Genomic DNA, 18,004 nt, shown 5'->3' on the forward strand with positions numbered 1-18,004 from the left:
GAAGGACAGTGCTGATAGTGGAAGGGTAAGGTTTCTTCTCTCCCCCAAGCCTTCCGTGCCCAAATCAAGTTTGCTTTCACGGACTGAAATGAGGAAGAAGATCATGCCAAGCAGGCACTTTTACTGTTCCTGGGCAGCGTTTCACAATTCATTATCCCTGCCCGCTGTTGACCAGCACAGTCTCTCTCGTACACGTGCACCCAACCCCAGCCCAGTTTGAGAACCTTGGCAGAGGGGTGGGGGTGTTGAGAAGGGTAGGCTCCTAGCCCGACTCAGCAGTGAAGACCGCCAGGCCCCGCTGTCCCTGGGGCACAACTGTCAGGGCCTCTACCTCTCCACCCCCGCGGGTGGGCTTCTGGAAGTGAATCTCCAGGATATCATGCAGCTCCGGGCCATCCAGGACATCAGGAATGTTGAGCACCAGCACCGACTGGGGCACTGGCTGGGACCTGATCTAGAAAAGGAGCCGGGAGATGGGCAAAGGCTGATGAGAGTCAGGCTAGGGGCAAAGGTTGGGGCAGGCAGTGCCTTTTGGAGCAAGGGAGGGGGCAGGAGGCTTGGAGAGGCTGGCAGCACATAGGTCAGTGGGGTTTGGGGGCTCCAGTCCTTCCTTGGGCAAGTGTCTGGCAGGTAGGCAGGTTACCTGGCCCAGCCTCCATTCTCCACCTTCCCACTTACCTCAGCCTTCTGGATCTCCCCACTCACGTAGGGAGAGACTCTCAGAGGGAACTGTTGCCGACCCAGTGGCACTGTGAACTGGCCAATCTGGCACAGGCGCTGGGCCACTGTGGGGACAGGGAGGGGTATACCTTTAGCATCAAGGGCTCTCCTCTCCCGGGGCCTGATGCATCTGCTCTCATCTCCCTGGCAAGGCCCTTACCTCCATCCCTAGTGAAGCCCAGCACGACACCCCCTTGCAGCAGTTCCCGAGTCTCCACGTCACCACCCCCGTTCCTGGTCTTGCCAAAGAAGATTTCCAGCTTGTCTAGCAGCTCCTCCTCACTCAGCTTGAGACTGGTAGGAAACCCGCTGACCAGCACTTTCCTGTCACTCATCTGGCTGGACACCTAGAAGGAGACAGGAAGGAGTGGTCCCAGGCACAGCCCCACTCTCCCACACCCAGATGCATGGTGCCCCTGCATGTCCTGGGACCCCGCCATTCTGTCACCTGGATAGTGGTCACCATGGGCAGCTCCAAGGGCTGGACCTGCACTGGCAGCCGGCACTCTTCCATGTGGACCTTATGCTCCTTTTGTCGTACCAACTGCTGGGCCACTGCGTATGGGCAGCAGGTCAGTACTGGGAAGCCTCGCAGCCTCCCTCCCAAGGCTTCCCCAAGAGCTCACCCTTGGGGTCATCAAAGGTGACCAGAGCAGAGCCTCCAGGCAGAGGGTAGCAGATCCGCAGGTTGGAAACCAAAGTCTTGGGCACTTTCCTGTCCTGCTGAGTGTGTCCTCGGAACACCAGGGGGATCTCCGGCACTGGGAGTGGGACCTGGAGGTGGGTGGGGAGGTTGATGCAGCCTTTGAGGGTGGGAGAGTCCTCCGCTCCCTCCCAGGAGGAAAGTGTCTCCAGTTCCATATGATTGATACCGAGTGCCAGGGATGAATACATTTATTGAAAGAAGAACTGGATAAATGAGTGGATGAACACAGGTCAAGTCTGTACTGGCACTTGACATACAAGATCTTGGTTTGTCCTTAGCCAAGCCTGCGAGGTAGGCAGCTCCACTTTACAGATGAGAAAACAGGTTCAAAGAGTTCAAATAACATACTCAAAGCCACACAACAAGGAAGTGGCAGAGACAGGAGGGAAACTAAGAATTCCTCGCCTTTCTACCAGGCCACATCCCCTCTCCCAGCTTACCTTGATTTGCGGGAAGTCCCTGTGCTCCTGTCTGACCCGCTTCAGCTCCTGCAGCCTCATCTTTAGTCTGGCCTGCTCCTCCTGAAGGGCACGGAGAGCCTATTAAAGCAGAGGGGAACAACTAGATACCCACTTGCCTTTCCAGAGAATGAACGAGCCCAGGGGAAGGGGGTCTCTATTCTGGACTCTCCAGGAGCAGAGTTGATGTTCAGCCCAAGAACAACCCAGTCTCTTTCCTTTTCCCTCGGCTGGTCCTGGCCCACTCTACTCAGATGGCTGCCCTCATCTCCGTCACTCTTGAAAGGGCAGGAGCCTTTGCAGCAGCCATGGCTGGTTCATTACCGGAGACCTAGAGTTTAACAAACACTGATTGAGCTCCTGCTACGAAGTGCTAGGCACTGACAAGTGGCAGGCAAGGGTCCAGTCCTCAGGCCTGCACAAAACTACCCAAGACAGAGCATAACTCACATGACTGATTGTGGAGGACATTAGAGTTTGGAGGGACAGTCCCACAGGGGTTAAAATAACCAGGGAGGCCTCCAGTAGGAATAGTAGCTTGGAGTTGCAAAATGTCACCATTACATTAGTAATCACTTACTGTTTGTCAGGCACTGTGCTAAGCCCTTTAGATGAATTATATCACTCAGTTCTTGCAACAGCTCTAGGAGATACGTACCCTCTTATTCTTTTTTTTTTTTTTTTAGAGATTGGCACATGAGCCAACATCTGTTGCCGATCTTCTTTTTGTTTTCTTCTTCTTCTCCCCCAAACCCCCAGTACATAGTTGTATACTCTAGTTGCAGGTCCTTCTGGTTGTGCTATGTGGGACACCACCTCAGCATGGCCCGATGAGCGGTGCCAGTTCCGTTCCCAGGATCCGAACCAGTGAGATCCTGGACTGCCAAAGTGGAGTGCACAAACTTAACCACTTGGCCATAGGGCCAGGCCCCCCCTCTTATTCTTATTTTTCATATGAGGAAGCTCAGAGACATTAAGTGACTTGCCCGAAGTCATTCAGCCCTAGACAGTCTGACTGTAGCCTGGTAATCTGGGCTTTATAGAGAAGAAATCAAGCCCAGAGTAAGGGAATAATTTACCCCACATCTCCCAGCTTGTCCCTTGACTGCGCCAAGCAGCCTTTCAGGCTGAGTGTGATCTGGAGCAGATCCAGAGAGAGAGAGCTGAAAACAGGGGCAGAGAATGACACCAGGGATACGAATAAATGCACCTTTGTGGGATGCAGCAGACGTTAGCTGGCGGAGTTAACCCCGTGGCTGGGAAGCCTGATAAATAAGGTCAGCTCAGAGAAGTGTGACTCACTTGGGAAGAAGGGACTCTGTCCTGGTTAGCTCTGTATCCCCAGGGTTCAGCAGAGTCCCTGGCACAAAACAGGCATTCAGTAAATGTGTGTTGAATGAAGGAGTGAAGTGAATGAATGACAGAATGGGAGCATATTACAGAGGGCATTGAAGAAATTCAGTGTGAGTTTGCTCTATTTTAAACAGAGGAAAACCAGGGCTTGACCAAATAATGCTGGTTTCTGAGTAGTGAGAAAGCTACCTCGTTCTTGTATTTCTGTAAACAAGGAGTTGCAAACTCAGTACCCCTAAGGGCCTGTTCGATGATGTCAGTGAGTCAAGGGAGCCAGTGCAGAATGATGGGGACTCTGATAAACTGGAGAGAGCATGTCCCCACTAAAGTGGCAACCTCTTCTCAGCCCTAACCAAGTTTCTACATGAGAATGTGGTTCCAGTATCCTATATCTTCCCATTTTTAAGGGAAATCAGAAATCTGGATTTTTCTTTGAAAAAGATGACTCAATTTAAAAAATATATTAAAAATGAAATATATTTTCGGGCTGGATTCAGTCCTGTCCGTCCTCTTTTTACTTCTGCTTTAAGTCTTGATCTAATTATACATAACTGTTTGAAAATCTAGTCATTGGCAATGCTATTTAATAAACAGCTTAATACAAATAAATAATAGTTTCACAAAGAGAGTTTTTCAAAGAACCATTCAAGCAGGGGAGTTTGGATTTGACGTCAGTAGGAAACGGGGAACTAGTGAAGATTTATGAAAGGGGGAGTGAAATGATGGATGTGGGTTTAAAATCTTGGGGCCGGCCGGGTGGCATAGTGGTTAAGTTTGCATGCTCCACTTGGGCAGCCCTGGGGTTCACAGGTTTGGATCCCAGGCACAGACCCACACACCACTCATCAAGCCATGCTGTGGTGGTGTCCCACATATAAAAGCGGAAGACTGGCACAGATGTTAGCTCAGTGACAATCATCCTCAAGCAAAAAGAGGAAGATTGGCAACAGATGTTAGCTCAGGGCTAATCTTCCTCACCAGAAAAAATAAATAAATAAAGAGGTCAATCTGGCAATGATGGCAGGATGAACTGGAGCAGTGGGAATGGTGGCATGAGGAAAACAATCCCAGACTCCAAGGTTCTAGTTCCCACCAATGTGACAGGAGCTGACCTGGGCCTCTGGCTGCTGGCATGTGCGCATGAGCACAGGTCGTGAGGAAAAGCCCCAGACTCTGTGGATGTTTGTGTTAAGGAGACAAGGGGAACAAAGTGGAGAGATGATGCCAAGGCTGGAGATCTGGGTGTTCCAGGGTCTGGTATAATGCCATTGACCCATCAGGCAAGGGGAGAGAGCCAGTGGTCACTGAGGGCCTGTGAAGTGCCAGGCACAGTTGGACTCCATCTCATTTCAGTATCACAAAACTCCCTCCTGTCTCCAACTCCCAACTGAAACTTCTCTCTTATAGGATCCTCTTAAGGACAACACAGGCTGATTGTAGTCACTTACAGGAATTCAACTATACACGCTATTTATTTACATAACGTTTTAACATGTCTCTAAAGGCAAGCCAATGGCTATCTGGTACTCAAGTGAAAAAAATTGTGATTCCTTCTACATTGAACTCATTGAGAGACTGTAGATTCCGGACACTTTAGGGGTGAGTTAATGATTTAAGGTTAATTTTGACTACATACATTCTTCTGCCTTACTTGCCAAGTTCAGAACCCAACCATAAGATAAAATTTCATGCTATCTGTGCTCATCAGAGGAGCACTGGGAGGCAGTTGAACATACTGGTTAAGAGCACAAACTCTGGAGCCAGCCCTGCTGACCTAGCTGTTAAAGTTGGTGTGCTCCACTTTGGTAGCCCAGGTTTTTTCCCAGGGGTGCAGAACCTCACCATTCATCTGTCAGTAGCTATGTTGTGGCAGCGGCTCACATAGAAGAACCAAAAGAACTTACAACTATACACAACTATGTACTGGGGGCTTGGGGGGAAAAAGGAGAGGGGAAAAAAAAAAGGAGGACGATTGGCAACAGATGTTAGCTTAGGGCAAATCTTCCCCTGCAAAATAAAAAAAGCACAAACTCTGGGGCCAAACCTCCAAGGCTTACATGCAGCTTCTCTTGCTACTGCAAGACAGTGGGCAAGTTATTTAACTCTCTGTGCCTTGGTTTCCTCATCTGTAAAATGGGCATAATAGTGATTTCCACCTATGTGTAATTTTGTTTGGAACAGTGGTGCCTGGCTCCTAATAAGTGCTATGTTAAATATTTTCTATTTTAATAATCTCCATTTTATAGATGAGGAACCCGAGGTTTGTCAAAGTTAACTAATGGGCCAAGGTAAGTGAAACCCAAGGCCACTGAAGACACAAAGGGTCAGGGACAGGACTTGGTGGACAGAACTCTGGGTTAGAGCAGCACGTGGTCATGGTCAAAGCCAAGAGGATGGAAGAGCTCCTTGAGGGACAGAGCCTTAAAAATCTAATCTTTGAAGATACCTAGTAAGGCTCAGGAGAGACAAAGGAATGCAGAGGAGAAAAAGGAGGCATGGCCAGGGGTAAGCAGGGCCAGGGCTAGGACTGGGTAGTGTCGGAGACACAGAGGAGGGGGAAGGATGAAATGGAGCTGCAAGAAAAAGAGGGCTACAAGAAGTCCACTGGCTCACTGCTCTCTTGCTTACTCATTCACTCAATCAACAATTAGCAACTGAGCATCTATCATGTGCCGGGCTCTGGGGACGCAGCAATGGACAAAACAGACAAAATTTCCTTGTGGAGTTTACCTTCTAGGGGATGAGCCAGACAATAAACAGAGTAAGTAAAATCTACAGTATGTTAGTGATAAGTGTTATGGATAAAAACAAAGTGGGAAAGGGAGAACAGAGAATTTTGGAATACAGTTTTAAATGTGGTGATCAGAGTGGGCCTCGCTGAGATGATATTTGATCATATACTTGAAGGAGAAGAAGGAGCAAGCCACGTGTACATGTAGGGGAAAGTTCTATGCAGAGGGAATAGCAAGCGCAAATGCCCTGTGGTAGGAGTTTGTCAGGTGTATTTGAGAAAAAGCAAGGAGGCCAATGTGGTTGGAGCAGAGGGAGTGAGGGGAGAGTGACTGGAGGTGAAGTCGCAGAGGAAACTGGGTCTGATCATGCAGGGCCTTTGAGAGGACGTGAGGTGGAAAGCCATACGCAGGCTTAAATGTTAACAGGATTACTTGGTTGTTGTGTGAATAGACTGATGTGGGGAAAGGGCACAAGCAGGAGACCACTTAGGAGGCTTTGACAGTGTCCAGGTGATCAATGTTGGTGGCTTGGACCAGGTAGTAGCAGAGGAGGTGGTGAGGAGCAGTCAAATCTAGATTGATTGAAGTTGCTGATGGATCAGAAATAGAGTATGGAAGACAGAGAGGAGTCTGAGATGACTCTAAGCTTTTTGGCCTGAGTAAATGGAGGGGAAAGGAGCCATTCGCTGAGATGGGGAAGACTGTGGGTGGAAGAGATTTGGGGCAAGAAATTAGGCATTTATTTTGAACATGTTAGGTATGAAGTCCCTATCTGACATCCCAGTTAGAGACAGAGTGGTAGTTGCCTCTACCGATCTAACATTCAGGGACGAGGTCCGGGCCTGGAAGATAAATTTGGGAATTATCCATGCAGAAGAGATAAAGTCATAAAACTAAAAGGAATCACAAAAAAGTCACAAAACTAAATGAGATCAATAAGGGAGTGGGTATGGAGAGAGAGAGAGGTCCAAGGGCTGATTTCTGGGACATCCAACACTAAGAGGTCAGGGAACATGGAAGCAGCAGCCAAGGAGAATGCAGAGTGGCTAGTGAACCTGGAGGAGAGCAGGAGTGTGAACGCATTTCAAGGAGGGGGACCCAGCAGCTGTGCCAAATGCTGCTAACAGGCCCACTAAGATAAGGAATGAGAATTACCACTGAGACTGAGCAACAAAGTCCTCCTTATCATAAGGAAATGGTCAGAAGTTGATATACAAAGATTATTATTGTGGCTTTGTTTACAACAGAGACAAGAAATCTACATGTCCAACAAGAGAACAGCTAAATACATAGAAAATATTAGGTAGCAATTAAAGGACATTATTGAAGAACATTTAACGACATGGAGATGTGCTCATAAGCCAAAAAGGCACATTATAAAAGTGTATATAAAGTATGATCCCTATTCTGTTGATTTAAAAAGTTTTAATTCCTAAGGATATTTATTAATGCATTAAAAAACTGGGAAGATAGCTGCCAAAATGTTATTAATAGAGGTTGTCTCTCAATAATGAATTTAGTGTGCTTTGAAAAAATAGCTTCCTGAACCCACCTTCCTTCCTTCCTTCCTTTCTTCCTAATGTGTAAAGGCCCTGTAGGGGAGCAGTTTCAACAGAGAAGTAGGAGTGAGGTGGGCAGTGAATCAAGATAACCCTGGAGAACTGGGGTTCTGAAAAGGTTGGTAATAATATCAGGAACAAATATTACTGTGTGCTTAGTATGTGCCAAGCAGTGAGCTAAATTTTTACTGTATTCATTTATGGATTATGTAGTTTAATTCTTGCAGGTTTAAGTATCCTTCTGAGGCAGCGTTATCATCATCCCCATCTTACAGATAAGGGAATGGAGCTCTGACGTTAATCTTTAGAGGCTCATAAGTTGCCCAGGGCCACACAATTGGAGGAACCAGGATTTGGAACCAGGCAGGTTGGCTCTAGAGCCCGTGGTCTTTCTTACTGCATTTGAGGGGCAAATGAAAAATTTCCAACTGAGAAATCGAGAGGGGATGAGATTCCTTCATTCAACAGTTGTTTATTGAGTGCCTACTGCATGCCAGGCACAGTGCGAGGCAGTGGGGATCAATGGTAAACAGGCTGAATGGGGGACAGTCGTCCCTGGGCTTGGTCTAGCATGAGTAGGGGCGTTCACACATCAGGAACGGATGACGGCAGACAGGGGGAAGGTTAGCTCTTAGAGGAGCACTTCTTCCTCTGACCCTGAAGGGGGCCAACGTTCAGTTGAGATGGAAATATAAGGAGGGGGAGAATTTGTTTGGGAATATCGCAGGAGATAAAGCACACGTGTTAGCAATTCTTAAACTTTTAGAATTGTCATTAGAGCACTTCTTAAGCTTTTTGGGTCACCAAACCCTTTGAGTATCTAATGAAAACTATGGATTCTCTCTCCAGAAAAATGCACATTCACACCAGAATTCACCAGCTCCTGAGGTGCAGGTTATAGAATTGCTTTTGAGGCGATGGGTTAGGGGCCACACTCCACTGGGGAGAGGTAGTCTCAGCCGTGTCTCTCTCCAGACCTTCAGCAGGTCTGAGTTGGGCCGGCACAGGCTTGGCCACCAGGCCCTGAGACACCTGCAGACTCCCAGGCAAGGAGTGCTCCTCTGCCTCTCCCCACCGACCCTTCCTCACTTACCATGGGTCTGTGGTCCCGTCGGCAATAGGTGAGGCTTCAGAGCAGGGCAAAAGTGGGAGTCTACGGCAACTCAACTCTTGCTTGTGCCTTCTGAGCAGCTTTGGTCTCCCCTAGCCGGGCCTGAAATATGTTTCTGAAGGTTTGCCTGCAGGCTCTTTGCCTTCACTTTCATTTCAGGGAAATCCCTGCCCTTCCGTGACCACGTGACCACGTGACCACATGCCCCCAGCAGGTTTCCCCACCCCTGGGAGGAGTCTCCCTGATCTTTGAAGTTCTAGGACTACACCCAGCTACAAGGTCTCAGGGGAAGCTACTCCACAAGCAACTGCAAACTAAACACTGGTCCCAACCAACCACTGGATCCCAGCACAAGCCTATTGCTAGCATTTGCTTGCTTTGTTAATATATCCCCCAGAGCCTAGAATGATGCTGGGCACACGCCGACTTAATAATTGAATGAGGGGCTGGCCCCGTGGCCGAGTGGTTAAGTTCCCGCGCTCTGCTGCAGGCGGCCCAGTGTTTCATTGGTTCGAATCCGGGGCGCGGACATGACACTGCTCATCAAACCACGCTGAGGCAGCGTCCCACATGCCACAACTAGAAGGACCCACAACGAAGAATATACAACTATGTACTGGGGGGCTTTGGGGAGAAAAAGGAAAAAAAAATAAAAATAATTGAATGAGGAAATGCAACCAGGACAGATAAAGCCCCTCCAAGTTCACAAGGCTGCAGTAACTAACTACAATTTATTGAGAGCTATGCTACGTGCCCAATACTGGTTCTACTTTACACAAATTAACTCCATCTTCAAGACAATCTCACAAAGTTGTTTCTATTTCCCCCATTTTACAAATTAGATTCTAAACTCCTGAGGCACTTTGGTGTAGGAATTTGCCCAAGGTCACATTGCTAAGTAAAGCATGTATCCAAACCGGGCTGGAACTGTTATTTGAACTTGGGCCCTGAGGCAGAGTGGAACTTGCTCAATCTTCAGAGGAAGGTTTAAATTCAGTTCCATTTGTGACTGAGTAGGCAAGGTACTTAACAGGAGTCCATCTCAAAAGAGATGCCCAGTGTTCTAAGGGTGAAGCGTGCACATGTGAAAGTACACAACACATTTCCAATATTTTCACCCAGTCCAGGATTTTTCTGCTAAGAATAACTTAGCAAGTCCCTTTCTCAACACCTCCCCACCATCCCAGATGGAAGTGTGCCAAGTGCAAGCCTTGAAAAAATAAGCCTGTTTGAATCCTGGTTCCATCTAGTGACCTAGAAGCAGCTCAGCAGGAGAGCACATTTTGTCAGTAAAACAGGGTCACAATTAAGTATCTAAAGGTAAAATCACAGATAGGAGGTCCAAATGCCTCTCCTGCAACACACAGTGGTGACACAACCCAATGCCCAAGCCCCTCCAATCACATCCTTTCTTGCCAACCTTTGCTAGCCAGACTGTTTGGGGACCTCTCCCTGGTCCCACTAGCAATGGCTGCTCTGGGGCTCAGGACTTCATCGTCGGCACCATCTTTATTATCTAGAGCAGTTCTCCAGCGTGGTCCTCATCCGAGTAGCACCATATCACCTGACAAGTTTTCTGACCTGCTAAATCTCAGTCGCAGGGTGGGATGCTGGCACTCAGTGGTTAAACAAACCACTTCAGGTTAATGACTTTGAATCCAAAGTAGCTGGTCTTCACTGAGAGGAGCCTTTGGTTTTCACAATGGGGTGGAGGGTTCTCTATGTATGTAATGGGTCGAAGCCAAGGATGCTAAACAATGCTACACCTAAAGCTGTCAAGAGCAGCCATTCTGGGGAAACAGTTCAGTATCACACTTTACCTATCAAGGGGCAACTGATGGGGTAGGGGAACAGAAGTAGCCTCACAAAGGCAGTCAAGCCTTTTTATTTCCCCACAGCCGCTCATCCTCTACCCGGTGTCTCTCATATGAATGCTCTGCCCCAGTCAATAATGCATGCAGCACACAGACAAGGATTTTTTGTATTTTTAATGACTGAGACAAACCAGATCTAAAACCGCAGCTTCTGGAAGAACCATTTGTTCTTGCCGGTCTTGTATCTAGAGGGGAGAGGGAGAAAAAAGGACGCCAATGAAGAGAGAACAAGACAAAACTCCCTTCAGAGAGAACAGTGAAAGCATACCCCAGCATCCACTACCCAAGCCTACTTACCTCTCCTCGAACTTGACCTTGGCTTCTCGTCGGGCCTTGCGTTTAAGAGCAGGGTCTCTGAAGACATCTTTGTTGACAACAGTTTTGTCCAAGGGGATATCCACAGAGTACCTGGGGACAAGGGCAGGGAGGTAGGAGCAGCCACAGGCTGCCTGCCAGGGCCTTCACCTTCCCCCCCAAGTACTCCTGTGACATTGGGGTGTTAGGGTCTAACTCCATAGGAGCAAACATCAAAAGCTGTGCCAAAGTCCTGATGACATTCTCTGGAAATTTACAATTTTAACAGACTTATTTACATAGTTTCAAACCACTGAAAAACTTCACATTTCACTCTCAATTCTCCATAACTACTTTATTTTTTCTAACTAAGAACCATCACTTTATTAGATCTTTACTATGATCATGGCGGCTGGCTACCTTTCCATTTGGAGCCATTTTATTTAGTGTTGTTCAAATTCTGCCTATGCAGGGTCAGTGTCATTAGGACAACGCAAAAGCTGAGTGGCTAGCTGGCTCAGCCTCACTGCTTTCCAGCAACTGAGAAACAGCAAATTAAGGTAAACATGCACCCTGAGTAGCAAACTTTCAAGGCGCATGCTGCTGGGTTTGGGCAATTATTGGTCAGTCTCTCTCTAATCTTGTATTTCCTTATAACTCTGTACCAAGATAGTGTATATGCTACACACTACTGTGAAAGGCCAGGAACTAAAGGGCCCAGCAGTTGAGCGGAATTAACAGGGGGAGACCTGCTTTCACTTATTTACCAAACATTTGTGAAAGCCTGTAATGACTATCCTCGACGGTGGAACAGTGGACGAGGGCAGGTCAGATCTTATGGCTACGTTTACTGTGGCTGGACACAAATGCAACAATCTTTAATCAACACAAAGAATTTTCAGGCGAGGAGAGAGATCAAGAGCAAGCTTGAAAGAGATTTTTCAATCCTGCCTGGCCAAGTCAGGGAAGTCACTACAGAAAATGACAGGAACGTGAACAGTTTCAACACAGATTAAAGAGGCAACACTGGAAACCACAGCCATTTTATAAGTGACAAGTTGAAAACGATGTCTCTTCCCCACGCTGGAGTGGCTACAAGGTTGTCTCCCTATTCAGCAGGGCAGAAAGGAGGAAAAAAAAAAGTCGCCTTCAGTCCCATGCTTGGAAGGCTCACCTTGTGGGCATGAGGTGATTGTAGTTATAAACTTTCACAAAAGATTTGATCTTTGACCTCTTGGCGATTTTCTTCTTGCCCATGGCAGCTGTCACTTTGCGGGGATAGCGGTCAATTCCAGCCACTAGAGCATGGCTGTAGGGGCGGTCTGAGGTGCCATCATCAATGTTCTGAATGAGCAAGAATCACATTAGTTCTTAACTGAAGGCCTATTAAAATCTGCCAGATGCAGGGCATGTATAGAACAGCCCCACGCCTGGGTCTCCAAGACCCACTGTTATAAAAATCACACGAAGCAGACATTCTAAGTACTACGCTAGATGCCCACAGAGTAGCAGGAGTAAGGGTGGTATTCACTCCCTCCAGGAAGAATCTGGAAAGATTCCAGGGAAGTAAGAGATTTAAAAGAAACAAGAGTTAACATTTACGGAGTGCTTGCTATGTGCCAAGCACCGGTTCTTAGGACTTTACATCTCTTAATTTCCTCCACGATTGCGCTGCCACTAAGGGACAGAGGCCCAAACTGGCCGCCTAACTCCAGAAACCAGACTCAGGTGGAGAAAGGGGAACCAAGGGTGCCCCGGTGACCCCACAACAGCCAAAAGCAGGGGCATATGCAGCCAGAGCTCACAGACCTCACAGGAGACTACGAGAGGCAGGCAGAGGGCCAACAGTGAAGGGCTATGCAGAGTGACCGCTCTGACTAAACGACGTCTCTCTGCAGAGTCCCAGCTGCAGCACTCACTACCTGTTAGACCTCAGGTGAATTACTAACACCTCCAAACCTTCTCAGTAAAGCAAGTCCCCATGGGCACTGCGAGGATCGGACCTGGCAACAGCTGGAAGGCAGCGCCAGGCACCAAGCAAGCGTTCAAGCAACGGTGGCCACTGTCATGACTTAAAGCCTCTTCGGTAGAGGACGCGATATGTCAGCTGCCCAATTCAACTTACATTTGTTTTATTTTGCTTCCTCCTCTCACCAAAGCTCTCACGCGCTCACCACCCCGCCCCCACCACCCGCAACGCTCAGTGGGCCAGGCCCCTAATCTATGTCCTGAATTGCAAGCCTGCCCGCCCTCCGAAAGCGCCGGGAGGCGACAGCGCAGAGGCTCCCAAGGCTGGTACCTTCACGATGACCGCTTTGCGTCCGGAGTAGCGTCCGGCCAGGACCAGCACCACCTTCCCGGGTTTCATGAACTTGCCCATTTCTGCAGAGAGGAAGGAGAAAGGACGGCTCAGAAACCCGCAAGCGGAGGCTGTGGGCCCGGAACTTCAGGCTGCCCTCACTGCCCTCTTGGCCCAGGCCGCCCGCGGGCTCTGCTGGCAGAACAGGATCCGCTACGAAGCCGCCAGAGACCGAGGAACGGAAAGCACCCGGCGCCGCCGCACAACTCGACCCTCAGGCCACGGATGGCAGTGGATTGGAAGACCCGGGACAAGCCTCTACTCACCGACAGCAACCACCAGGACCTACAGGAGAAAGGAAAGAACGGCACTTCCGCTAACCTTTCACCTCGGGAGAGGTGACCTCACTTCCGGTCCTGCCCTTTAGGCCTCGCCCCGCCTCTTGCGTGGCGCTCAGAATCTGTGTTACGGGCGGAAGAAGCCCTTGAGGGGAAAGCAGGGCCAGGCCTCTCACTTATTCAAGTCAAACTTTATTAGCAGCTCTAGCAGTAGACAAGAGCAAAGGAGTCCTGTCTCCCGCGTGCGGATGGAGGAGCAAGAAAGGCTTTTATGCGCAGTCTTTTCACTCAGCTGCTCCTCTGCCCCCTTGGTTGTAGTTCATTTTTCTGGCGCTAGGAGGGGTACGCAGTTTGAAATTTACTTTTTTTCGCCTTGGAAGAGTCAGGGAACAAAATAGGACATTTATTGGTTCCCACCTTGAGCACTGTTAGACCTAAGGAAGGAGAGACGAAGATCAATCAAAGAAGGGTACTTGCCCCCAACATTTACAGTCTGATCATGTCATAGATATTACTGACTAGAATAAGCAGTGAGGGAGGTGGACGATGATGGTAATGGCAGCTGCTTACCCTGTGCCAGGCCGAGTTAATCTATTTATGTATATCATCTCATTTAATCCTCATAACAATGCTAGGAGATAGGTACTATTATCTGCATCCTACAATTGAAGAAACTGTGGCCTAGAGAGATTAAGTGATTTGCCCAAAGTTCACAGCTGGTAAATGGTGGAGCTGAGACTCAGACTCAGGCAGTCCTCCTGAGTCCATAACTGTTTACCCTGTCACCACACTGAGCACCTGCTCTGTGCCAGGCAAGATGTATGTAAGTCGACAGCCTATTTAATTCTCACCACTCTGCATGTTGAGTATTTTCCTCCCATTTAGCATGAGAAAATTGAGATTCAGAGAGGATAAATTACCTCTCTGAGGTTGAGCTTGATCAGTAGCATAGATGGAATTCAAATCTAGGTTTGAACCCAAATTTAGTTGGCTCTCAAACTGGATTATTTCTCCTCACTCACTGGAAGAGTGTTTTTCGATGGTTTTTGTTTTCCTTTTTCTCCCCAAAGCCCCCCAGTACACAGTTGCACATTCTTTATTGTGGGTCCTTCTAGTTGTGGCATGTGGGACGCTGCCTCCGCGTTGTTTGATGAGCAGTGCCATGTCCACACCCAGGATTCGAACCAATGAAACACTGGGCCGCCTGCAGCGGAGCACGCGAACTTAACCACTCGGCCACGGGGCCAGCCCCCTCCAAGGTTCTTTAGGTGCCTTCCAAGTTCAAGAGAAAGAGAAACCATCTTACAGTTTATCTGAACATTGAAGAATCTATAGGATTGGTCTTGGGCGAGACGTGGGAACTATCAGGGTTTCATCAATTCTCTTCTTGATGCTCTCCAAGGATCAGTTTTCCCTGCAGCCCTCCGGACCCTATTCCAATGGTTTATCACCCTAATTGTGTACTTACATTTATATATTCAATTATACTATTTTCTGCTTTCGTTAAGAATGTGACATTTTGGAGTTGGAAGGGACCTCAGAGATCCCTACTCTGGCCTCTCAAAGATGAGAGGACAGTTCTAGAGCTGCAAAGTCACAGGGTTGGTGGTGCAGAGGAAGGTCTCCCAATGCTCAACCCGTGCTCTCCCTGCTCACTACACCACACTGCTCTGTCCATTTCCATTTCCACTTCCACAGTCTTCTCCCAGGCTCCTTATATGCTTCTGCCTCTTTTGCTGTTTCTCTTGGAAACTAGAAACCAAACCGTGAAATCTTATAATTGTCTTGGACTCTTCTCACAAACTAAAGCTTTCCAAATGAAATTAGTCTTAGCCTAATTTAGCCTAATGTCTTTTTTTTTTTTTTTTTTTGAGGAAGATTAGCCCTGAGCTAACTACTGCCAGTCCTCCTCTTTTTGCTAAGGAAGCCTGGCCCTGAGCTAACATCGTGCCCATCTTCCTCTACTTTATATGTGGGATGCCTACCACAGCATGGCTTGCCACGTGGTGCCATGTCCGCACCCGGGATCCAAACTGGCGAACCCTGGGCCACTGAGAAGCAGAACATGCGAACTTAACTGCTGTGCCACCGGGCTGGCCCTAGCCTAATGTCTTTTAAATCTTTGTTGTTGTTGTTGTTGTTGCTGAGGAAGATTAGCCCTGAGCTAACATCTCTGTCAGTCTTCCTCACTTTTGTATGTGGGTCGCTGCCACGGGATGGCCGATGAGTGCTCTAGATCCTTCCCTGGGCTCTGAGCCTGTGAACCTGGGCCGCTGAACAGAGTGCACCAAACTCAACCACTACACCACAGGGCCAGCCCCTAAATCTTTTCTATCCGTTTCCACCTGCTCTGATGCAGCCTCAGTTCTTTTTCTTCTCCAGTCCCTTCTCAAACTTCTGTGTGGGTCAGAATTTCTTGGGATGCTTATTAAAGATGCCTCTCCAATCCAAGAGATTCCAATTCAGGTCTGGAGTACAGCCAAAATAAAGATCTACAGATCTTTTTTTTTTTTTTAAGATTTCATTTTTTTCCTTTTTCTCCCCAAAGCCCCCTGGTACATAGTTGTATATTCTTCGTTGTGGGTCCTTCTAGTTGTGGCATGTGGGACGCTGCCTCAGCGTGGTGTGATGAGCAGTGCCATGTCCGCGCCCAGGATTCGAACCAACGAAACACTGGGCCGCCTGCAGTGGAGCGCGCGAACTTAACCGCTCGGCCACAGGGCCAGCCCCAGATCTACAGATCTTATTTTGAGAAACTTCTCTAAACACAACTCTTAAGTCCACCACTTATCTGCTTGAAAGCCTTGTTGATTCTCTGTACCAAGATTTGAACTCTTACTCCCTTTCTACTTTTCCTTCAGCACAAGTTCCTATGACTCCTCCACACTTCTCACATACCCTCTTGGTTCCAGCTAGCTCCACTACTCAAAGATCCAACCTCTTCTGAACTCTGGAGTCTTTGCTCAGGCTGTTCCACGTGTCTTTATTCTTCTCCTCCACTGTAGCCAGACAAAATCGTATCCAAACCTCATCCATCCTTCAAGGCCACTCTAGAATTCTCTTAGGCAGAATTAATCTCTTCCTTCCCTGCATTCCCTCAGCAATCCAATCCGTACTTACCTTTCCTATAACACATCTTAGTTGGCTTGGATCAATGGTTCCCAAAGTGGTCCCAGACCAGTAGCATCAGCAAAACCTGGGTATTGTTAGAAATGCAAATTCTCAGGCCCCACCCCAGAGCTAATAAATAACAAACTCTGGGGATTTGACCCAGCAATTTGTGTTTTAGCAAGCTACTCAAACCTGCAATTGGTTTGGCATCTCTTTAGCTGGATATTGTGTTCCTTGAGGGCAGGGAGTATGTTTTACTTCTCTCCTTCTTCAGCACCAAGCCTGGCCCAGGCAGGTGGTATGCCCTCAATAATGAATGAATGAATGAATACAGAGCACCTCAGAAATCTGTAACAATGCTTTGCAGAGCATACCTTTACAACAGACCCTGAACTTTCCTTGGATACATATCCATGACTTTTTCATTCTACTCTTGCATATCCTCAGACCTGGGCTAACTGTTCCTCCTCTCCTCCCTCATCCTGTCTGCCTCACCCCAAGCCAAAGACAGAGCTCTGGACTCAGTTACAAGGCAGATATCAGTGACTAGCAGACATGTGACTGCTGGCATGGTGGCAGGATTGTCTCCGTCTCTACTCATGAAGAACTTGGCAGAGCAATGGCTATCTGCCCATTTCCCTGCAGGCTAGTCCTCTGGCAGCTGAAATTTCAGGCAGGTATGTGGAAAATACCTTCTCTTCTCCAAAGTGAGGCAGAGTGAGAGGGTGGATATAGGAGAGAGAGGAGCAAAAGATTTGCAAGCAGCATCATACAATGAGGTAACATGATAGAGTATAAAGCTCATAGGATTTGGATTCAGGCAACTTGAGTCCAAATTCCAGCTCTTCCATCACGTAAACCTGGACAAAATGTTTAAGCTTTCTGCAGTTCGGTTTCCTCAGCTATAAAGTGGCGATAGGGGCCAGCCCCGTGGCAGAGTGGTTAAGTTTGTGCACTGCACTTCGGCGGCCCAGGGTTTCGCTGGTTCGGATCCCAGGCGCGGACATGACACTGCTTATCAAGCCATGCTGAGGCAGCGTCCCACATAGCACAACCACAAAGACCTACAGCTAAAATATATAACTATGTACTGGCTGCGGGGGGGGGGGGGAGAGGAGGAGGAGGAGGAGGAGGAGGAGGAGGAGGAGGGGGAGGAGGAGGGGGAGGGGGAGGGGGAGGGGGAGGGGGAGGGGGAGGGGAAGAAAAGATTAGCAACAGTTGTTACCTCAGGTGTTAATCTTTAAAAAAAATAATAAACTCTAAAAAATAAAAATAAAAAAATGGGAATATTGTTCCCATTTACTTACAAGTAGTGAGAATTACATTAGGATGACACAAACAAAAATGCCTCCCATGATGCTAGCACGCAGCCTCCATACAAATTCATTTCCGTGAGGATTAGAAAAAAAATACTACTGGGGTGATCCAGGGCTCTGCCACATGGCTATA

General features: G+C 48.1%; 2 protein-coding genes across 6 annotated transcripts; both read right to left on the reverse strand.

Moving 5' to 3' along the window:
* Positions 1-89: 89 nt before the first annotated feature.
* IFI35 (interferon induced protein 35) lies at positions 90-9,263 on the reverse strand. 5 transcript variants are annotated; one of them, XM_008543404.2, is made up of 7 exons: positions 8,622-9,263; positions 1,867-1,965; positions 1,347-1,494; positions 1,169-1,275; positions 881-1,067; positions 679-785; positions 90-454 (listed from the first exon to the last, which is right to left on the reverse strand). In XM_008543404.2, the coding sequence occupies exons 1-7, from the start codon at positions 8,622-8,624 to the stop codon at positions 263-265; spliced, it is 843 nt and encodes a 280-aa protein (XP_008541626.2). In that variant the 5' UTR covers positions 8,625-9,263; the 3' UTR covers positions 90-262. The 5 variants fall into 5 exon arrangements, with proteins under 5 accessions (XP_008541626.2, XP_008541627.2, XP_008541628.2 ...); XM_008543405.2 differs by having other exon boundaries at positions 1,867-1,947; positions 8,622-8,818; XM_008543406.2 differs by having other exon boundaries at positions 90-449; positions 8,622-8,818.
* Positions 9,264-10,612: 1,349 nt separating this feature from the next.
* Positions 10,613-13,556, reverse strand: RPL27 (ribosomal protein L27). Its single transcript, XM_008543402.2, has 5 exons — positions 13,433-13,556; positions 13,107-13,189; positions 11,982-12,151; positions 10,811-10,921; positions 10,613-10,698 (listed from the first exon to the last, which is right to left on the reverse strand). The coding sequence occupies exons 2-5, from the start codon at positions 13,185-13,187 to the stop codon at positions 10,650-10,652; spliced, it is 411 nt and encodes a 136-aa protein (XP_008541624.1). The 5' UTR covers positions 13,188-13,189; positions 13,433-13,556; the 3' UTR covers positions 10,613-10,649.
* Positions 13,557-18,004: the final 4,448 nt, after the last annotated feature.

The sequence above is a fragment of the Equus przewalskii genome, chromosome 10 (genome assembly GCF_037783145.1).
Source record: "Equus przewalskii isolate Varuska chromosome 10, EquPr2, whole genome shotgun sequence".
NCBI lineage: Eukaryota > Metazoa > Chordata > Mammalia > Perissodactyla > Equidae > Equus > Equus przewalskii.